Below are 21,253 nucleotides of genomic sequence, written 5' to 3'. Positions count from 1 at the left end.
TGAACGGCCATTCAGACCGAACGAGTTCTTGCATAAAAAAAAAGACCTAGAAAAAGTGCAATGAATGGAACAGAATGCAAGACGTTTTTGAAGTTCAAGTTATTATACTGTAACTTGAGACAGCGTCTTAAAAAACTTGCCACTCCTGTGCAAGATACTAAAAACAAGACATCCGTCTAGTGCATGTTTAGATAGAAAAACAATCTAAAAACAGCACAGATGGATGCAAACATTTTGTTTACTGTGAATGGCCCCTAATGCAATTATTGTACTGTTCACTTATAATCCATCTGATCTCTCCAGAAAGAATTGCATCCCTGGTTCTGAGGGCAGGCACTTACAATGGTGTATTTTTGTGGGCCATTGTCGTCTTGTTTATTTTCTACTTGCCAAGAAGTGATTCATGGGTTAACCACTTAATGAAAGTGGTGGGATGCTAATTATACATGGCCAGGCAAGATAATACCATACAACATCACAATGCTGGACTAGACTAAACAGAGGTGTTTAAAGCCATGTCTCCTTGTGTTTTACTCTGTGTCTTTATGCTACTGTATATTTGGTGAGAAATTGCAATATTTCTAATCCCTCCCTCTCTCTCTCTCTCTCTCTCTCTCTCTCTCTCTCTACAGGTGGAGAGAGAAATAGCTATTCTGAAGCTCATAGAACACCCTCATGTTTTGAAGTTGCACGATGTCTATGAAAATAAGAAATATTTGTGAGTATAAACCACATTTGTTATATCAATGTGCCATGCAATGCATGATTTCAGTGTGCAGCAGTGTATGGCTGACTTTGGTAAACGCTATCTATACGGAAGAGTGGACATGATGATATCACTGGAAATGCTCCCTCTCTCATTCACTGATGTGCTCCAGTAGCTGGACTGAATGTAGTTTTGAATAATTGATATATGAGCCACCATGGAAGCAGCAGAGGAATTTGTTTTCTTAATATTCTGATGGCACCGATGTATAGCCCGCACGGTCGTAAAGTATTTGCCTCTGAACATTTTTACACACACAAATCAAGTATGAATCCATCCTTAATTTAAATAGCACTGACAGGTAATCGCATGAGAAAATCCTTTAATCGACTAATAAATCAGACGTCTGGTGTGTCAGTGTGTGTGTGTGAATGAGAATACGCATGTATCTCATGAATACATGAGTGCATGAGTATGAAATATATGTGTTTGCTCATCAGACAAGCGGAATTGCTGGACGATATTTCTCACACATTTACACATTCACTCAAATCTGTTTTGGGATGGTGGTAGATCAGTGGATAAGTATAGTGCAAACATTACAAATTCACTTTCAGGTTGGGTCGATCTGAGAACTGGAGAAGAACAAACAATTGCACTCTATTGAGGTCTTTCCACAGGATTGTCCATGTAATTAGTGAAACATAGGTTGCTTTGGATGAAACTGAAAGTATGAACTAAATTATATTTATTTACAAATGTAAAATGTTTCATGTCTTAAGAAATTTAAATCAATACACTTTTAGTGTTATTTGTCAGAACTGAATGAATGAAAAACACATTAAAGCTGAAGTATGTAACTTTTTCTGTGTTAAAATACTTTCTCCTATCCTAGCTTAATAGCAGAGATGATTACAAGTAAGCCATTTATAGGTACATTTTCTAGAAAACTGTTAACACTGTGATTCTGTTGTGCTATGAAATTTGCTCTGTTTGTTTTGATGGACCTGTTTATGCCTGACCTACAACAGTACTCAACCAATGGCGTTAGTTTTGGGGGCAAGGCTATCTCTTTGTTTGACCAATGGCAGACGGGGCGTATTCAGAAATCTATTTTTGAAAACAGAAATGACATACTTCAGCTTTAGATAAATTAGGTTGATGTAAGCAGGGTCCAAAAATAACTTTTTGCCACACCTGCTTAAGGCGATGTACTGGCCATAAATATGTCTTACCGGCCATATTTAGTTTAATTATTATATATATTTTTTTTATTAAATATCTATTTTTGTCCTTATGACAATGGAATTATTTAGTTGTTTTTTAATTAACCTTTTTAACATCTATTCTTCTTATAAAATGCATACATTTAATTAAATTAATTTCTATTCCAATCAGAGATTGCACTACAGTCACACAGGGCCGGATTACCCAATGGGGCCAGTGCCCAGGGGCCCTTGACTGCCTGGGGGTGTCCTGGGCCTCAAGGCTGCACGATCTAGTTTGGTGATCCCCCCGCTCAACAACTTTCGGGTGGAGGGGGGCCCTTGGAAATAATTGGCCCCAGGGCCTTTGCAAGTCATAATCCGTCCCTGAGTCACAGTTGTAAAAAAAGAAAAGAAAAGAAAAGAAAGGTATTTTCATTGAAGTAACAAAGCCATGTCTTTAGCAACAATTATAATCTGGGGTGGAGGGACATGCCCCCTTTACTTCTATAAATATTTTTATTAAATGAAAAATTTATATTTTTCAGGGATTTTTAGATTAGCCTATATTTTAAGTTTCAGCAGTTGTGAAATAAAATATTGGTGGACTGCTAAATGTTACCTTTATGGCCCATCAGAAGCCTTCATCAACTAGTCCGTTTGGCAGTGAACACAACCAGCTCACAAGCGGTAACAGTACAGACCAAGAAGGTGCAGCCATCACCTATTGCTTTTCAGGACTACAGGGCAAATAAATGTCAGGTTAATGAAGGATATGTTTGAAACATGATTGCGTTGTTGATTAAAAACTTTGATTAAAAAATGAAATTTCTCATCATCAGTCAGTTGCTCTCTTTCTCACTGATATATGCTGTGCAAGCTGGGAGAGAGATAGAGAGAGAGAGAGTGATCGCTGTCATGCAACTGACTGACGGCGAGAAAATGGCACTGAATCCATAATGACATGGATGGAAAAAAGGAAAAATGTATGTGCTTTTAAGTTGCGGCCTTTCTTGTTTTATTTATTTATTTATTTATTTATTTATTTATTTATTTGTCAATGATGGAAAACATTTGGAATTATCCATCAATGTTTTTACAAATTGGCACTCTCTCACGAACCCCCTTTAGGGAAACCCTGCACTACGTCATGCGCATTATCTTGAGGGAGCTCGCCTTGTCTTGATGGAGCAGCTGAATGTCCTCCTTGCTTAGGGGAGAGTTTTATTTTCAGGATTGGAGCAATTGTACCTCGTTTTATTAAATGCTGCCAGGAGATGCTACATATTAAGTGTAATATCAGAAATAATGAGGGCTGAAATGGATGTGATGCCCATACGCTGCCAAACTCTGCATACATGGGAGCTGATTGTGAGGACCCACATTAAAGTCCAGCTGTGGGTTAAACACTTCCATATGCCAAGGGATATGCATGAAGAATTGTGTGCCAAGGTCGGACTTTTGTTCATATCAAACTATCGCACACTCATAACACATGTACGAATGGTCAAAACACATCATCGTTTTGCGGATTAACTGTTTCCATCATCTTAATGCGCATTTTAAATAATACGAAGCTCTAGAAAATCCACATCCTCCTAGCACATTCAATTTGATGTGTATTTTGAGCGTTTCCATTCATGATTTCTTATGCGCAATTTGAAAATGCACAGAAAAATTGTTGGATGGAAACCCAGCTACTGTAGGGTATACTATACTTGTGTATACTATACTTAAAAATAGTAATCCACTACAAATTACTAATAATTTTTCCAAAATTGTAAGAAGATTACTTTACCAATTACTTAATTGGAAAAGTAATCACATTACTAATTACTTTTACTTTTAAATTGCTTTCAAAACTATTTTAAACTCAATAAATTCAGTAATGTCTATATTTCTTTCTTGTTCATCGATTCATACACTCAGCACCTCACATTTCTCCTTCACAATGACTCGTATGCTACATAAATACTATTTTACAAATAAGCATAACCCTATAATGTACTTAATTGAGTCAGTAACTGTAACCTGATTGCAAGAATTTAAAATGTAATGCATTACATTACTTATTTTGAATAAAAGTAATTTGATTACAGTAACTGATTACTTTGTAATTTGATTACACTCAACATTGCGTATAGTATATATTGGCGAGGGTCAAACAATCATTCTTACAATTCGACTTAAACCAAGTAATTGTTCAGTTTTAATAAAGTTATCAGCTATCTGATAGTTTATTTAATTTTGGACCCTGGTTGGAAGTATAGTCTCTGTCTGTAAGCTTCACAGCTATATTGTGTTTTTTATTTCCACTTCCTGTTTTCCCACAGATATTTGGTTCTAGAGCATGTGTCAGGTGGAGAGCTCTTTGACTACCTGGTAAAGAAAGGCAGGTTAACACCCAAAGAGGCCAGAAAGTTCTTCAGACAGATCATCTCTGCGCTGGACTTCTGCCACAGTCACTCTATATGGTAAGAGTTATGGACATTTGTGCTGTGTGAATATCTCAGTCTATTGCATAGGGAAACAAAATTCAGATTGAGCAGTCACAGCTTGTCTGGATCTCATTATTTCAGTTCAAGAAAATCAAATGTGTTGGTTTTGTAGCCACTAACACATTTTATTTATTTATTTTTGCCTGTTTTCATACATCATGTATACCCACAAGCTGTTGTTGCTTTGTGTGTTGTACTGCTGTGGTCTCATTTATTATGTATGGTGAAAGCAACCTCAAGTGAAGCATTTTTCAGTCATTACAAAGCATTGTTGTGAATACTTAAACCATAATATTGAGATATTGCTAATTTTTCTAACCACACACACAAGCTTTCTGGGTCAAAGTTTAATAGCGCCCCTCCAGTGCAGCTGAGGAAAATAGAGGTTTTATCACTGAGTGTATCCTCCAGCCTCTTTTCTCTCCATATTTTTTAGATATTAATAAAAAATGTGGTTGCATTTTCTTTTCTCAATATTTTCTCTCCATCTTTTCTGACTTCAGAGCCGAGAGGGGTTCAATTAACCTCATAACAGCAGGAAATAATAAAGGTTTTGGCCTTCTACATTGAGTTACATGAAATAAAATTAAGATTTTATTTTGTGTCTTTTGGATTTTCTTCAATCTTTTATTTTGTTATGGGTTAATCCATCTCAAGTGGTCAAACATAGGTTGAATTTTTAATCTTAATATTTTATTTATTTATTTTGAGTGGTTACCTCTTTGTAATGGTTTTGCAAAACCACAATTTTTTTTATTTGATTTATTTTACTTGGTTTAACCATGACGGCCATCTTTGTGTCATGGCGCACAACAGTTGTTGGTTATACAGATGTTTACGGAAACCTCAGTTTCTCAGCTCAGGATGGTCAGCTTCATATATAATCATTTTGCACATTCTTGTTGCTTAGACATAGAACAAGCGTTGATTATTTGCTGATTATTCCACTTTTAGGGTCAATTTATAATGGGAAGGATTCGAGTATCGAACCCTTTTTCATGGGATGAGAATGTGATATTTGTTTACATTTCCCCTCACTTTCAGGTTGATTGTCTCTGGTGGGGGACCAGATAGGAACCTGAAATTTTCACAATTATAAGTCCTCTATGGTAGCATTCTGCTGTAAAATGTTGAGTTTCAGAGTCCATTGGTTACAGAGCTTGGGCTAGTAGAAATCTGGGGAAAAGCCTACTTTATTCATGTGTTTTGAGAAATGAACACATGCATAACAAATTATAAAAATGAACAGTATTTTACAGTAGTTGTGTTTATGACATACAATTTCAAGCTACATTTTTGATTAGAAGCTGTGAGATTTACTCACTCAGTCTCTTGGAAATGTTGTGGGGGCGTCTGGTGGCAGTAGTCAGCTTGGCAGGTGGCAGTTTTCTGAGAACATTGTTCATGGGATCCTACGCTTTGTCCTCAGTAGATATCTTAAAATGATGTTCTTGGTCAAGGTGGGTGGAAGAATTTTACAAAAACATCACAGATTTCCTCGCTGATATCCTCAACCAAGCCTAACCACCACTGGACATTATATACACAAGCAACACAGTCATTATTCTGTAGGATCAGGGGGACAACTTTACAATTATTGGACCATTTCAGATGGACTGACCCTTATAAGAGACTGGGAGAAATGTATGGATACTCAGATTTTGCTTTCAAATAATATAAATGAACCTGTCTTCAGGTCATATTTAGTTGGCAAGCTTTGTTTTCATTTGTAGTCCTGAACGCACTTTCATTTTAAAAGAAGTTCACTCTAACTTACTGACATTGGAAGAGCTATTGCTGATGCTATTAATGTGTCTGTTTAAATGACCTCCCTGCACATTTTAGTCATTTTCACGACCATATCCTCTTCATATGCTAATATACTAATGCACTGAAGGGACAGCCATTACCACAATATTTACATCTGTTTACCATGTGCCTCAGCAAATGCACAGCTTAATGAAGACTGCTGTGTGCTTCCAGCACAACTCAGCTAGCTGATGGATAGTTTTGAAGGCCTCTCTCGATAGTTGATGGAAAGCACTGAATAAACAGCATTGCAGGGAGGTGCCACTCATTCTCTCCTCTGCTCGTTCACAGCCATTTTCCTCTCTGGAGTTTGAAAGCTCAAACCGGCAAATGTGCTGGGCTGATAGCCTTCTGCTATTACTGCCTTCAGAGGGATGAAATGATTGTTTTCTGGCCTCAGTTTGAGGACAGGCAGAAAGGCCTTGCAGAGTCTGGACTGGACTGTCAGACTGATGAGTAACAAGCCATTCAAATTCATCAGCCTTTTATCCATGGCACAAGTGCTGTCAGGTACAAACGGTTGTTAAAGGGAGAAGAAAAGAGATCAAACTAGAGAGTTTAACCAAGTTGATTCACATTTAGAGTTGTCAACTTTAGCAGAGTAAAATATCAGGACATTTTCAGGTTCTTTTTTAGATAAATAAGAGTCACTCTCAGTTTCTTTTATACCACATTTGCCATGTGATATTTAAGGTGGCATGTTACAACTGACCATGCCACACTGTAAATGCCTGTGGCTATGATTGTGTATGAAAAGAGCAATGGATTCAAATGCTAAAATGCATTTGAGATGCATTTACTTCAATTTTGACGTACTAACATACAACTTAATTGCATCTATTGTAAAAAATGTATGAATTTGTATGTCACGCTAAAGTGTCACACAAAGTGACCATGTAACATAGCAGCAGCCAATGGTGATCTTTAGCAATTTGTTTTTCATTGAAATCGGATATTTTTAGCGTTGATATTAACGTATATGATTTAAATGCAATAGCCTAAGTACCAAAGCTTTCTCAGCTGTAGGCTGAAGATGCTTATATAAGGGACAAATTGCATCCGGTAGGGATTAATATGGAATTAATAAGGAAAATATTAACACAGAACATAAATTTGATGCCTTAAATATGGGATTATTATGTATTTTACTGGACGGTTGGGAACAATACAGTTAATAACAATACAAATCTTAAACTTAATGTTTAAGTAACGTAAGAAAAAGAAAAGCTAACGTAAGTAAAATCATGCAAGAGCTATACTTGTGATGTGAGGCATGAAAAGCTTCACAAGTTCTGGCTGTTTTGCATTATGTACTGCAAAGCATGTTTGCATATTTCATGGGAAATTGAAAGTTTTGTGGTATGCCTTTAATTAGGACTAGTGGTCGACTGAAATATCACAGAGTGTCATATGGAGCCGTCTGAGACATTTAAATGACCAATCTCAGTTTTTCATGTTGTTATGTGCCCTTGTGTTACCACAATAATAGACCAGTGTGAAACACAGTCTCAGTTAAACTGTCTGCATATCAGAGCCTCGACAGACACGTATGAGCTCATGATGCTGAAGTGCTTGCGCATTTTATTTTCCCTGTTCACTGTAACTGTTAACTGTATTCTCTAATGATAAAAAGGCAAATATCAATTATACTTCTATCATATATTGTCTGCAAATATGCTGATATCTCGTTTAAACAGATTTAATTCACAAACATCAGTCTGTGACACATACCATCCGTGGTTGCTGGACTACTGTGTTGTTCCTTCTTGTAAAGTATTACAATTTATTTATGTGCAAACAATTACTAAAATGGGAAGGCTAAACAGAAACCAGGAGAAACTGCTATCCACCATCTAAAACACACACACATTTCTTTAAGATTTAAATTTTCATGAAGTTCAATTTTTGTGTGAAAGTTTAATTAAAAGTTATGCTAAATAAAAGTTAGTAATTTTTTTGCCAAATTTGTATATGTCATTTACTATTATGTTAAATTGTGTGATAAATCAGGATTAAATCTACCTATTTGCCACCCGGCCCTCTGGATATCAGCATTGGCCATTTTAAAAAAATGATATCGGTTGACCTCTATTTAAGACCAATATTAGCTCCATGCATTAGCAGTGAGACATTCTAAATTTGCAATGAAATCATGAATAGTGTCACTAGGATTTGGAAAACCTCAGAGAAGAATGTACCGAGCGCTAAACTTAGTGGGTAGGTTAGTTTTCTCCTCAAGGAGGGATTGTGTTTATTGGTTTCATGAACTGCTTCTGGTCAGGGAGGATAATGACATCCATTCCACACAACTCCCTACCTAAAGGTGTGTAATGATGTAGGACCAAAGAGAAAGGGAGCTAAGTTTCTGCAAACCACTGAACTGTTAAATCTCATGTGCACCATAACTGGGGGGAAGAGACAATGTTTTAGTTATTTTTTTTTTTTAAAGCAGGTTGTGGAAAACTGATCAAATATCCCATATTCCCATTATACCATAAAAAAATACCTAGTTACCCTTTTTTCTAGATTGATCTTTCAATTGGTATGGTTGGGACATACTGTAGTGGGCATGTCTTGGTCACTGGTTTTACTGTATATTGCTGTATAGAACAGATATAGTATCTTGTTTCAATACTGGCAGATAGTGTCTGTATTTAAGGCAATATTATGCTAAAGCAAATGGGTCTAAATCCACAGAGGGTTACACATTACACATTGATGCCATCCAAGGGACCATTCAGCCTGAACACCCTCTTGCACTAAAAAAAGCTAGAGGCAGCACAATGAATACAACAGAACATAGGTGTATCGAGACTCATTTTTAAAAGTTTAACTTAACACAGCATCTAAAACATGCAGAGCTTGTGGCACAACCTCCAAAGACATCTGTCTAGCTCATGTTCAAATAGAAAAACAATTGAAAAAAAAAAAAAAAAAAAACACAGGTGGACACACAACAATGTCCTCTAAATGGCCTCTATTTATGCGGCTTCCTGAAGCAAAATGGTTTAACGGTTTGTTTTAGTAATTACTTACTGTTAGTCACTGTCATACTGTGTGTTATTTCTAGCAAGTTTATATAGCAAATTTAAAGGCTTGAATGTCTAGTTAAAGAGTTGAAACAGAAGATGGATTTATTTTGTAAAGATGTTTATGATTGTTCCTGAGCAATACTTTTTGTGCCTGATACCCTGGGATCAATCAGTCAGCCCTGCTTTACCCAATCAGTTTCTAGCTGGCAGCTAATCAGAAGAGACTCTCAATAAGCACACACTTGTATTGACTGGGACCCCCACACAGTCTTTCCATTACTGAGAGCTCCTCCTTTTTCTTGGTTGCCTTGGCATGGGAAAGATGACTCAATCTCTGGGTAAAAGACAGTAAAAAACTTTATTGTTGGTCTGGGTTTAACCTTTGCACTAACTTTATCTACTTTTTTATAACGTGCTTCCTCATCTATGCTTAATGCCAATCAGTTGCTTGAACTCCAGCTTGTGGAGCCTTTTATGTATGAAAACGTGTGCAATTTGTTGGCTACACGCTCTACAAGTAATGTGGTTATTGTGTTGACGTAATAGAGCTTGAGATCCAACTAAAGCATGTTGATAATAGTGCCAGTTACCAACAGAGAAATCCATAGCTGATTCACAGGAAGCAAAAAGAACCCTCTGAGTGTTCTTATCTCTTGATCAGGTAATTAGGTGCCTGGGCAGATGTTTTCATTTCGCCAGTGTTCCCTATGGTTGCAGATAGTTGATGAGTTTCAAGAAGGGCTTTGGTTGCATCAGTGGAGTTATAGTTATTATGGCAAAAGGGGAATAGTAAGTTCAAATCACGTTTCTGTCCCACCAACAATTATTGGCCAGATGTTGTTGCCAAACCATTCCTAATGATGAGCTTTAATAAATTATCATTGGCTAACATGTTACGATCAGCCGTCTTTTGAAAAGATAGTTGAAATGTACAAGCTGTTTTTGATCTCCTGGGCCTAAAATTGTCTTGTGTTCCTTGATCACTTAGCTGCTCGGGATGAAAGAGTCTTCACTTCTTGACACTGGCACAGAAAGCTCGAATTTTTATCTTCAGATCAGAGGATTTCACGATTGTACAAGGAACCAAGATGTTTCCCATGATGTCTGATCAATAGATTTTGGGCTGAGTCCAATGCTGGCAGCTCCTCTGTTTTCTTTACCCTTATGTGGTGTTCCAGTCATTTTGGCCCAGATGACTTTTTTTTATACTCAGAATTATTATTTTTTTTTTTTACTTAATCCAATTGGAATAAAATTCCTTGATCTCAAATATGGTATCTGAAAACACACACACACACACACACACGCATACACGCGCACGTGTACCATTTTCTTTACGCTTGATTGGTTATGTTTCCCTTTGTTACACCTGTTGTGTTCCAGGTCATAAATGACCAGCCATTGGAAATTAATGGATTAGACTACAAAATACAAAAGTGTTCAGGAGCATCCCAGTCTTTTAGATGATCACATCTGTGGATGTGTGTTTGCACATACAAAGACCTCGGACACACATGCACACACGCACGCACGCACACACACACGTGTTGAGCACCCTTTTGTGCATCGTCTTTTCATGTACACTCTTTGAGGAATATTTTAAGATGTAGTTATCATATTATGTTGTGTTTGAGCTTGTTTGAATTGAGATGCTGTAAGTTACGCTATGTAATTGTCTATGTTGTATGTTTGTTTCAGGAAGTAATAAGGAAAGACATGACAAAAAATACTGTTTATTATATTTATGTGTGTCATAAATGTGTTCTCATTGCAGTTTTGCCTCTGAGTGAAACAAATTTTCTCATTGTATTTTGCTAATTGAGACCATTTCAATTATGTCATCTTTATGTTTTTACCATCTCTGATTATAATTGTTTAGATAACAAAATGTGCTATTATGAGAACAAAACAGTTCTAAATTTCTGCAAATGAAGATAAATTATATATGAATTAATAGGATCAGATATATGCATTGTTAAGTCCAGTTTCTAAGCTTTAAAATGACACAAATGTTGTTTAGATCAACAACTGGTTATTCATTTATTACATAATTATTATTATTTAAAAACAAATTCTGCACGGAGTGCCCCCCACTAGCTCGGAATAAGCTCAGTTCAATTAATTCTTCTATAAAAATATATGTTTTTAAAATATGTTAAATAAAGAACTATAAAACCTGTCACATATACTAAAAAAGAAGTTGACAAACATATCTAATGCAATATCTTGGGATAATGTATGCAATATGAGAGACTTATTAACAATCTTAGGGGGCCGTTCATTCCAGCACAAACAAACACAACACAAGCGTTAAACAAGGAATAAAACATGTAGATAAGCAGCACGATACAATACAATCATTAAAGCATAAGGGTGGGCAAAATATCTGTAAAAACATATATGCTCATTGGAGGTGGACACCCTAAACAAGTATCCTACTGTACACTGATCAGCCACAACATTAAAACCACCTGCCTAATATTGAGTAGGTCAGCAATTACAAAAATACTCAAACCAGCCCATTTGGCACCAACAATCATGCCATGGTCTAAATCACTGATATCACAATTATAACCATTCTGATGGTTGATGTGAACATTAACTGAAGCTCCTGACCCATTTCTGCATGATTTAAGCTCTGTACTGCTGCTGCACGATTGACTGATTAGATAATCGCATGGATTATTATTGGTGCCAGATGGGCAGGTTTGAGTATTTCTGTAACTGCTGAACTCCTGGGATTTCCATGCACAATAATGTAGAATTTACTCAGAATGGTGGCAAAAACAAAAAAAACATCCAATGTGCGGCAGGTCTGCGGATGGAAATGCCTTGTTGATTAGAGAGGTCAACAAAGAATGGCCAAACTAGTTCAAACTGACAAAATATACAGTAACTCAGATAACCGCTCCGTACAATTATGGTGCTGTTTTGCTGGCACGAGGTGGACCTACACAATATTAGGCTGGTGGTTATAATGTTGTGGCTGAACAGTGTATATAGCAAGACACTCAAGAAAATGTTTTGTATATTCTATGCATATTGATGATTATGGTTTATACCTAAAGCATTTTGTTTCCAATGTTGTTTGCAGCCACAGAGACCTAAAGCCAGAGAATTTGCTGCTGGATGAGAAGAATAACATCAGGATAGCAGACTTTGGGATGGCTTCTCTACAGGTTGGAGACAATCTATTAGAAACAAGCTGCGGGTGAGTCATACTCCATCTATCTTCTACAATTACTAAGAATATACATCAAACATTTTTTAAAACAACATCTAGAACTAGGGCAGGGTGGTATGACGGTATATACTGTATCGTGCAATGGTAGATATGTGTCAGCTGGTAGAGACTTTGCTATACCTATTATACAGCAATATATATATCTGCATGGCTTATAGTTGCAGGACTACTTTTGAGCAATGTGAAAATACAGAGCAGGGTGTTTCCAGGATGTTTAGTCTTGAAAACAAAGTGGAGTGTTGTTGTTAATGGTTACCAAGCAAGGTTGCAACTTGCTGCATTAATATAGAATTCAGAATTATGTGCGGTCACAGGTGTGTGTACAGTATATCATCTATTTCACAACGGCTTCAGTGTGGCTCATCCAGTATAAATTTTTTCTCCCCAATTTGGCATGCCCAATTCCCACTGCTTACTACGTCCTTGTGGTGGTGCGGTTACTCACCTCAATCCGGGCGATGGAGGACAAGTCTCACTTGGTCAGCCCATTCATCTTATCATGTGGCTCATTGAGCATGACACCGTGGAGGCTCATAGCATGTGAAGGCTCATGCTACTCTCCATGTTCCACACACAACTTAACATGCGCCCCATTGAGAGTGTGAACCACTAATCGCGAACACAAGAAGGTTACTTCCTAACAACCGGGCCAATATGGGTGCTTAGGTGACCTGGCTGGAGTCACTCAGCTTGCCCTGAATTCAAACTTGCGATTCCAGGGGTGATAGTCAGCATCAAAACTCACTGAGCTACCCAGGCCCCAGAAATATCAATTTCATTAGATTAGCTTAACTGTTTTGAGACTTTTGTTTTGTGTGAAGCTTATGTAAAGTTTTGCACTGATGCCAGACTTAATTTATTTTGAATAATGTTATATAATTTTTTTGTTTCATATCCACAATGTTTCAAATAAAAAGAGAAAATATTAAAATGATATGAAGGAACTTTCATTTGTAACATTTTAAGATAGATAAGTGTCCCTTATGGAAACGAAGGTGCTGTAAAAATAGCATGTTTTTAAAAAACAGAAAGGTCCATCATTGAGATGTGCTGAATTCTTTTCAGTGTCTAGCCCTAAGCCTGCTGACACTAGGGCACTGCCTGGACTCTTACTATTAGTGAAAAATATGAACATGAAGTCCTGACCTTACTTTGGCTTTCATAGGCACAGTGTATGTGGAATGAAAGGCACCATTATTAATAAAAAGAGGGGTGAAAGGTGCCACAGAGCAGAGCATAATCAAGACTTTAATATCTGCCCAAGAGACCAAACCGTAGCCTTGACTTCTCCAATCCTACTGCTTCTCCAATGAGCAATGACTAAAATTAGTGCCAAGGTTTTGATGCTTTCCTTCGACAGAGGCATGCTGTAATTATTGATTGTGATTTTCCCATCTCTAAGCACAGATATGACACTTTTTAATTAAACACATTCATCTTTAGCCCCCTTGAATGCTGTCTGAATGATGCAAATATATTCTGTTTACTACAGCTAATGAACTCCAATTGAATATGAAAGGGCTAGACCCCTCACAGATGAACACAACGATGCAGGAAGACCAAGTCATATCTTTGTGCCAGGCATTCATTCATTTGTATTTGTGCCTCATTCCTTCCCTAGTGGATGGATTGACCCAATTTTTAAATAGCTTTAGTTCTAAAAAATCTTGCAATGTTCTCAACCCAGTGGTAATTTTGGGAGAAGTAGTCATTATATAAATAGTGTTAAGGCTGCTTGGAATTCCAGTAAATTTAATTTGATTCCCTTAGAACCTAGAGAAAAAATATTAAATCTTCCCAGTCAAGTGAAACTAGTTTACGCCGCAATACAATGCAAACACGATTTCCTGGTACCACTGGTCATATATGGATCATTGCCCAGTATCCCTTAAGCTTGCAAGTTTGATAGTAACATCAAAGAAAGCTTGCTTTGCTGCTTCTTGTTCTCTGAGGCATAAAAGCAAGAAACAGCATATTTCTAAACTAACTAGCACTAAGTCTGGCAGATGAGCTTAGAGTAAAAAAAAAAAGCATGCAAATGTAGAGAAAAGGAGAGCCAATTTGAGTGTTTTTGACTATTTGAACAGCTCCCCTCAAGTCAGACCAACAGCACAATACCATGAGCCGCATCTCGTCTAAATGAGTAATTTCTCTCCATCAGGGTCTTTTCACAACAACTTATTCACCCCCTGTGGCTTCTCTGATTCGTCATATCAATCCTTCCTCATGTTCACACCATAGGAGATATCCACACCACACTTACAGGAATCAGGCTTCTTTATTTCTTATATCATTGCTGGAACTTTGACATTGACTTTTGATGTAGGGAAGTATTTCAGATTATTAGGTCCAAAGAACACAGTTGAGTAAAACTACTGAATGGCAGTACTAAATACAAAATATGACAAACATAAAATAATAACTGAATTTACACAAGTGATTCTGTTCAAAAGTTTGCATCCACTTGGATCATAATATAGTGTGTTGTCTTCTTGAGCATAAATTAATGTTTGTACCTTTTGTAATAGTTGTGTACAGTATGAATACATTTTACAAAAAGTGTCAAAATTGGATCTAAAGCGGCTAGGTTACGGATGTAACCTCCGTTCCCTGATGGAGGGAACGAGACGGTGTGTCGAAGAAGCGACACTAGGGGTCTGTCTTGAGCGCCGAATATGCCTCTGATCTATGAAAAAAGGCCAATGGGAATTAGGCAGACAGTATTTGCATACCCTGCCCCCAGACATATGGGTATAAAAGCAGGGAAATACGTTGAGTTCATTCAGGATTTTTCATCCAGATATCCGAATATACGGAATCTCCTGGGAGAGAAAGCTCACAGTTTTACCTCGACTGAGGGAAAGGGCGCTAGGTGCAAGCGATCCACCCGGCCAGTCCGTCAGCGTGTTACCGAGTTCTACCGGCTCGGACCTGAGAAAACACGGGACGATACTGACTCAACCCTGAGATTGTAAAGGTATTAGGTATTGCCCAACCCGTTTCTCTACATATGTCTGCCAGGGAGGTGCCCCTGGTCAGTGCCCACAAGACCGCAACACTCCTTGTTGCGTGTGCTCAGAATCGCAAGGGGAGGTGGGGCACGGCCTGGGTGTGATAGGTCAATGAAATGGCGTTCACCATCCAGTGGGAAAGCCTCTGTTTGGAGACAGCGTTCCCTTTCTGCTGTCCACCAAAGCAGACAAAGAGCTGCTCCGAACGTCTAAAGCTCTGCGTGTGGTCCAAGTAGGTACACAAAGCACATACCGGACACAGGTAGGAAACTTGGGCACGTAGGCCAGTCGTGGTCTTAGGATCACATGTGTGTCTGCCGGACCGAACTACAGGCAAGTGTTGCTAACACATAACGCTTGCAGGTCCCCGACCCTCTTGATGGAGGCTAGCGCAATTAGCAGGGAAGCCTTTAGAGAGAGGACCCTGAGTCCAACTGATTCTAGCGGCTCGAAGGGGGGTCTCTGAAGGCCCCATGCCAGGGAGCACCCGCTGCCATCCCCAGATCGCCTCCATCGCCAGCTGCATCGTCCTCAATCCCGTGGGAAGAACGTTGCCATGGTCATGCTCTCGCAGTGAGAACATGAACCATCCACAAACGCTGCCTCGGTGTGATCGCAACCCAGACACACGAGACAATGCCTGTGGCCGTCTGAAGTGGAGAGCACTCTACCACATCCAGGAACTACACAGGGGCGGAAGGGCATCTTTACAAAGACGCATACTGAAAAGGACGTTCAGCGCCAGCTGCGTATTGCTCTTTTAGAGGAAAATATCTCTTTCAGAGAAAATCACTCTTTTAGTTTTTTGTGCTGTTGAAGGAGAAAGCCGCTGGCGTGCGCCGTAGATCCAACAGCAGGCAGCTTCAGAGGAACAGGAATGGGTGTGTAACTCGCAGCTGACTGCAACACGACCATCGGCTCCGAAGAAAATTTCTGAATGAACTCGACGTATTTGCCCGCTTTTATGCCCGTATGTCCGGGGGCGGAGTATGCAAATACTGTCTGCCTAATTCTCAATGGTCTTTTCTCATAGATCAGAGGCATATTCGGCGCTCAAGAGAGACCCCTAGTGTCGCTTCTTCGACACAACGTCGAAGTGAGCGACAGACAGGGAAACAGTTAGAAGATGCTAGGTAACCAAAAAACATGCAAACAGTAATTGATCATCGATGAAGCAGCACACCATATAGGAACAAGGAGATATAAACTTTTGAACAGGATCATTTATGTATAATCAGTTATTTTTTTGTCTTGTAGAATATATTTACATTTCTGTTATGTCAAATAGCTTCATCAGGGTAGTACTAAATAAAATAAAAAAATTATGGTCCATCCTGCATATTTTTGTTTATTTTTTTCAAATGACATCTTGAAGATTCTTCAAGAGGGATGAAAACGTATGCACTCAACTGTAAATCTGTTTAAAGTGCATCACATTTTCATTATAGTCTTATGACAAGAAAATTTAAATTTTTACTTTTAGGGGGTAGCTTTATAAGGTCATCATAGCAATTAACTAAATGCCCATTCACAAGAGATATGTTTCTAAAGGATAAACCAAATGCTTTATTGCTATAGATTTATATACTTTAAGGGATAGTTCACCCAAAAATTAAAGCTCATGCCATCCCTGATTTGTATGACTTTCTTTCTTCTGCTGAACACAAATATTTTTAGAAGAATATTTCAGCTCTGTAGTTCCTTATAATTTAAGCGAATGGTGACCAGAATTTTGAAGTCAGCATAATAAGTCTCCAGTGGTTTAATCCAAGTCTTCAGAAGTGATATGACAGGTGTGGGTGAGAAACAGATCAATAAATTCCTTTTTTACTATCAATCTACACTTTTACCTTTGCATTCTTCTTCTTTTGATTTTAGCAATTCACATTCTTAATACATATCGACGCCTACTGGGAAGGGAGGAGAATTTTTTGTTAAAAAGGACTTAAACATTGATCTGATTCTCACCCACATTTATCATATCACTTCTGAAGATATGGTTTAAAACACTGGAGTCGTATGGATTACTCTTATGCTGCTTTCATCTGCATTTTGGAGCATCACAATTTTGGTCACCATTCACCATTCAACAAAGCTGACTATTTAATACCTGAATAATGTTGTACTATGCTGGAGAGCACCATCTGATGATGTGCCATGCCATTAGAATACATTAAAAATGTCAAATTATTACAGGCCTGTGTTACGCACTCCCAGCAGAAAGTCCTAAAAATATAATGTTACATTACTGGATCTTTTGACATCGGCAGACATTGGGTGGTTCAAAAAGATGGTAAACTTCCTAATGCAATTCACAAGTGTTATTATTACTTATTGCTGGTACGTATCTATGTTTAGATTTTCAGACAGTATTAGTGCAATGCTTTTTCAAATTGAATATACCTCATTATTATATTGTATATGTCCACTAATGAGTGTGTTTATCAAGGTGGGAAAATCATGATGATTAAATATTGTACTCTTTTTTTATTTTTAGATCCCCTCATTATGCCTGCCCAGAGGTTATAAGGGTAAGCATGTGCTCATAATGGCGTCTTTTTATAATTGTGCCTCCTGTTCTGTCTAATGTTCCCTCTGTTCTCTTCCTCTCTGCTTCTAACTTCTCTCTCTCTCTCTCTCTCTCTCTCTCTCTGTCAGGGGGAGAAATATGATGGCAGAAAAGCTGATGTATGGAGCTGTGGAGTCATTCTCTTTGCACTTTTAGTGGTGAGTGAAAGCTTTTTATGGCGGAGGAAAAAAACGAGAATTTTTGTCGTATAATTCCACTTTAATTTACTAAACAGGAAAATAAAATTGTTGGTTTTACATAATTCAATTATGGACATTGGTTCCACATAATGAAAATGTGTTTCCTTAATATGAAATTAAAATGTAGTCTCTACATACTTAAATGTTTTGTGTTGCATAAACCCAAAGGAATTAAAGTAATCTCATTTAAATAAGCTAGCTAGCAACAATACACATTAGCATATTATAGATATCTTTTTGTTTAGTATGACAAGGATGATGCTGTTGAGAGTCTACTGATCCTCAATCAGTCTTTGCTTCATGACAAAAGCAGTATACACATATTGTTTAGCAATGCACAATGTTGTAAGTCACCCATCCTCGACCTAACCAAAGGCTTCACTCATCTCCACAATGGTAACCTCCACCATGACAGAAACTTCACTAAATCCCAACATAACATTAAACACTTACAAGTCTCCTACTTCTTTAATTGTGTGTAGAAATACATTGAAATAACACTTAATTTAAAAATGTACTCTTCCAATCCAGTCTCATGCAAAGCATGCTGGGAAATGTAAATCCCTGGCACGTTTCAGAAATACTTTGATGCAACAAATCTTTTTCACATAGTCCCAACAGAACTGGATTAAGTAAACATAGTTGGATTTTACACAATGAAATTCAGTTGAGACCAAATACTTAATAATTGTGTTGCAATAACTCAATTTAATTAAGTAAATTGAGAAACCAAAAAAAATGTTGAGTGAACACTATACGTTAGAATAACAAATCAATTTGATAATTTCATATCAATGTAATCATGTCACTTTTTTATGACTTTTCAATTTTACACAATAATTATGTTCTCATCTCAAACATAAATGTATTAGGTTGATTTTAAATGTACTGTTATAGTATATTCAATAGAGCTGCTTTCCATTTTTTTCAGTGTACAGACCCTTCTGCCCTTTCCACATAACTAATCTAATCCAAACATGATTCTTGTGCTAAAGCATCTCTCGCAATGGAAGATATCACCTTGTGTCTGAATGAAAGTATGTTGGCGGATTTGTGAACAAATCCAGACAAGGATATTTCAATGATGGCTAATCATCAGCTAAGCAAGAATTGGGTTTTAAGAGAAGCAAGGTGTTATACTGTCTCTGTAGTCTGAGTTCAAACGACTGACAGCACCAAAGCTGCATTACGGTTCCTCACTTTAGTTCTGAATCATGCTTATATCAGACATGAGTGAGATCAGCTCTTTTATTCATCCTGTTGAATCTACTTTTATCTTATTACCATTAAATACTTTGACATTGAAAGATTTCGAGTTCACAGTGGAGGGAATTAAAGTATCATTTGAGTGACTTTGTCTTGTCAAACCTTTTAAGGTTTCTGTCTGCAAAAGGAACATTTAGTGGATGCTAGTTGTAGTGACTGTATCAAATAGTTGACAGTGTAAGACCAAGCTGTTGATCAACTTGAGAGCTTTCTTTTCCATGCTTACTTCATTATCCAGTGTCTAGTAACTGCAACAAATGGGACAAGCTTATAATTTAATCTTTCTCAAACCAGATGACAACTCCTCTGATTCTCTGACAGCAGAAGACTCGCTTTGAGTCTGGGTAATCAAGTTGGTCCCAGTGTAATTACTGCTCAAGACCAAGAGCCCAACAGAATCACAACCCGTAAGAAATTCCCGCCCCAGTGAAATGGAAAAGCCGATTTGATTCCCTGTTCTCTTTTGTGTTTGTGTGCTCCATTATAATTACATCCTCCTCACAAAACAATCAAATTATTCTTGCGTATCCAGGAAACCTTTTTCTTTGATCTTTCACTTCTCAAAGACATTTCATTAGTGTCAGATAAGGGAGGTATACAAAATGTGCAGTGTTGGGGGGCCTCAAGGAACAGGGTTGGGAACCACTGCATTAGAGAATAATATCCTTCTCTTAGTCCTTGCTAGTATTCACTAGATTATATAATCTATTACGTTGCCCTGTCGTCAGTCACGCTTGTGAATTTTTTGTGTCATTTATCAAGCGCTGACATCTCGTTAGTGTCAGGGCCCCTGATGATTCTCTCTGATTTGAAAAAGATTAAGTGTATCTGGCACAAAACAAAACTAATTATCAAAGTGCAATCATCTCTCTTTGCCAGCCTTCTTTATTTATTTTGTGGTCTGACTTCCACAGCTGATATCCTTCATAAAACACTATCTATAATGAAGTAAGTGTGCTCCCTGTCTGTCTCAACATTCCTCACCTATTTCACCAAGTTTTTTTTTACGCAATTAATGCAGTATTTAGGTTTTTTTTTTTCACTTCTTGAAACTTTTCTGTTGTTTTTCCCCTCTTCCTGTGGCAACAGTTGGCATAGGTAATTTTCCATAAGGTATACACTCAACTCGACTGCACATCCTAGCACAGAAACTGATTGTGTAGAGCAGTACAGGCTATACTGTACTTATTCAATATGCGCAATGCATGTCTCGAGCATAATATGGGAGTGGATTTACTGTACAGAGAATGAAGACTTCACCTACAAGTGGTGAGCCAGGTGTGAGAGAGACACGGACAGGCTGTCATCTCTTCACATCACCCGAAAACGCTCACTTACTGACATCTTAACCAGTGTCAAAAGCGAAACCGCTCGAGAGAGGCCCAGCGTGTGCTCAATAGAGCCAGCAGCCAGAGAAAATTATAGTTTTAAACAAATATTGTTTTAAAGCAGCTTTACAGATAAAATGTTTTGTTACAGAAAATGCTGAAATGTCTTAAAGTCCTCATTGTGTGATTTAAATTAATAAAGCGATTACAAATCATGCCATTAAAAAATATTGTCTTTAGGCCCCAGCCTAAACTTCAGCATATGTATGTATAGTGTCTAATAATGCATTGGAAATGTATACATAAGTTTATCTTGCATGATATGAATCGAATCTGCCCATTTGATTCTGTTATTAAAAATGTCCAATGGAAACAGCAGAAGATT

General features: G+C 37.6%; 1 protein-coding gene across 3 annotated transcripts in view; it reads left to right on the top strand.

Moving 5' to 3' along the window:
- Positions 1–21,253, top strand: part of LOC127659167 (serine/threonine-protein kinase BRSK2) — a 201,318-nt gene that overhangs the window by 139,436 nt on the left and 40,629 nt on the right. For all 3 annotated transcript variants that reach the window (XM_052148861.1, XM_052148851.1, XM_052148843.1), the window contains exons 3-7: positions 633–718; positions 4,245–4,385; positions 12,345–12,461; positions 18,003–18,036; positions 18,164–18,232. In XM_052148861.1, the coding sequence (XP_052004821.1) occupies positions 633–718; positions 4,245–4,385; positions 12,345–12,461; positions 18,003–18,036; positions 18,164–18,232 (447 nt within the window). The remainder of the gene's footprint in view (positions 1–632; positions 719–4,244; positions 4,386–12,344; positions 12,462–18,002; positions 18,037–18,163; positions 18,233–21,253) is intronic.

Source organism: Xyrauchen texanus, chromosome 2 (assembly GCF_025860055.1).
Source record: "Xyrauchen texanus isolate HMW12.3.18 chromosome 2, RBS_HiC_50CHRs, whole genome shotgun sequence".
Taxonomy (NCBI): Eukaryota; Metazoa; Chordata; class Actinopteri; order Cypriniformes; family Catostomidae; genus Xyrauchen; species Xyrauchen texanus.
This window is presented reverse-complemented; position numbering and strand designations above follow the sequence as displayed.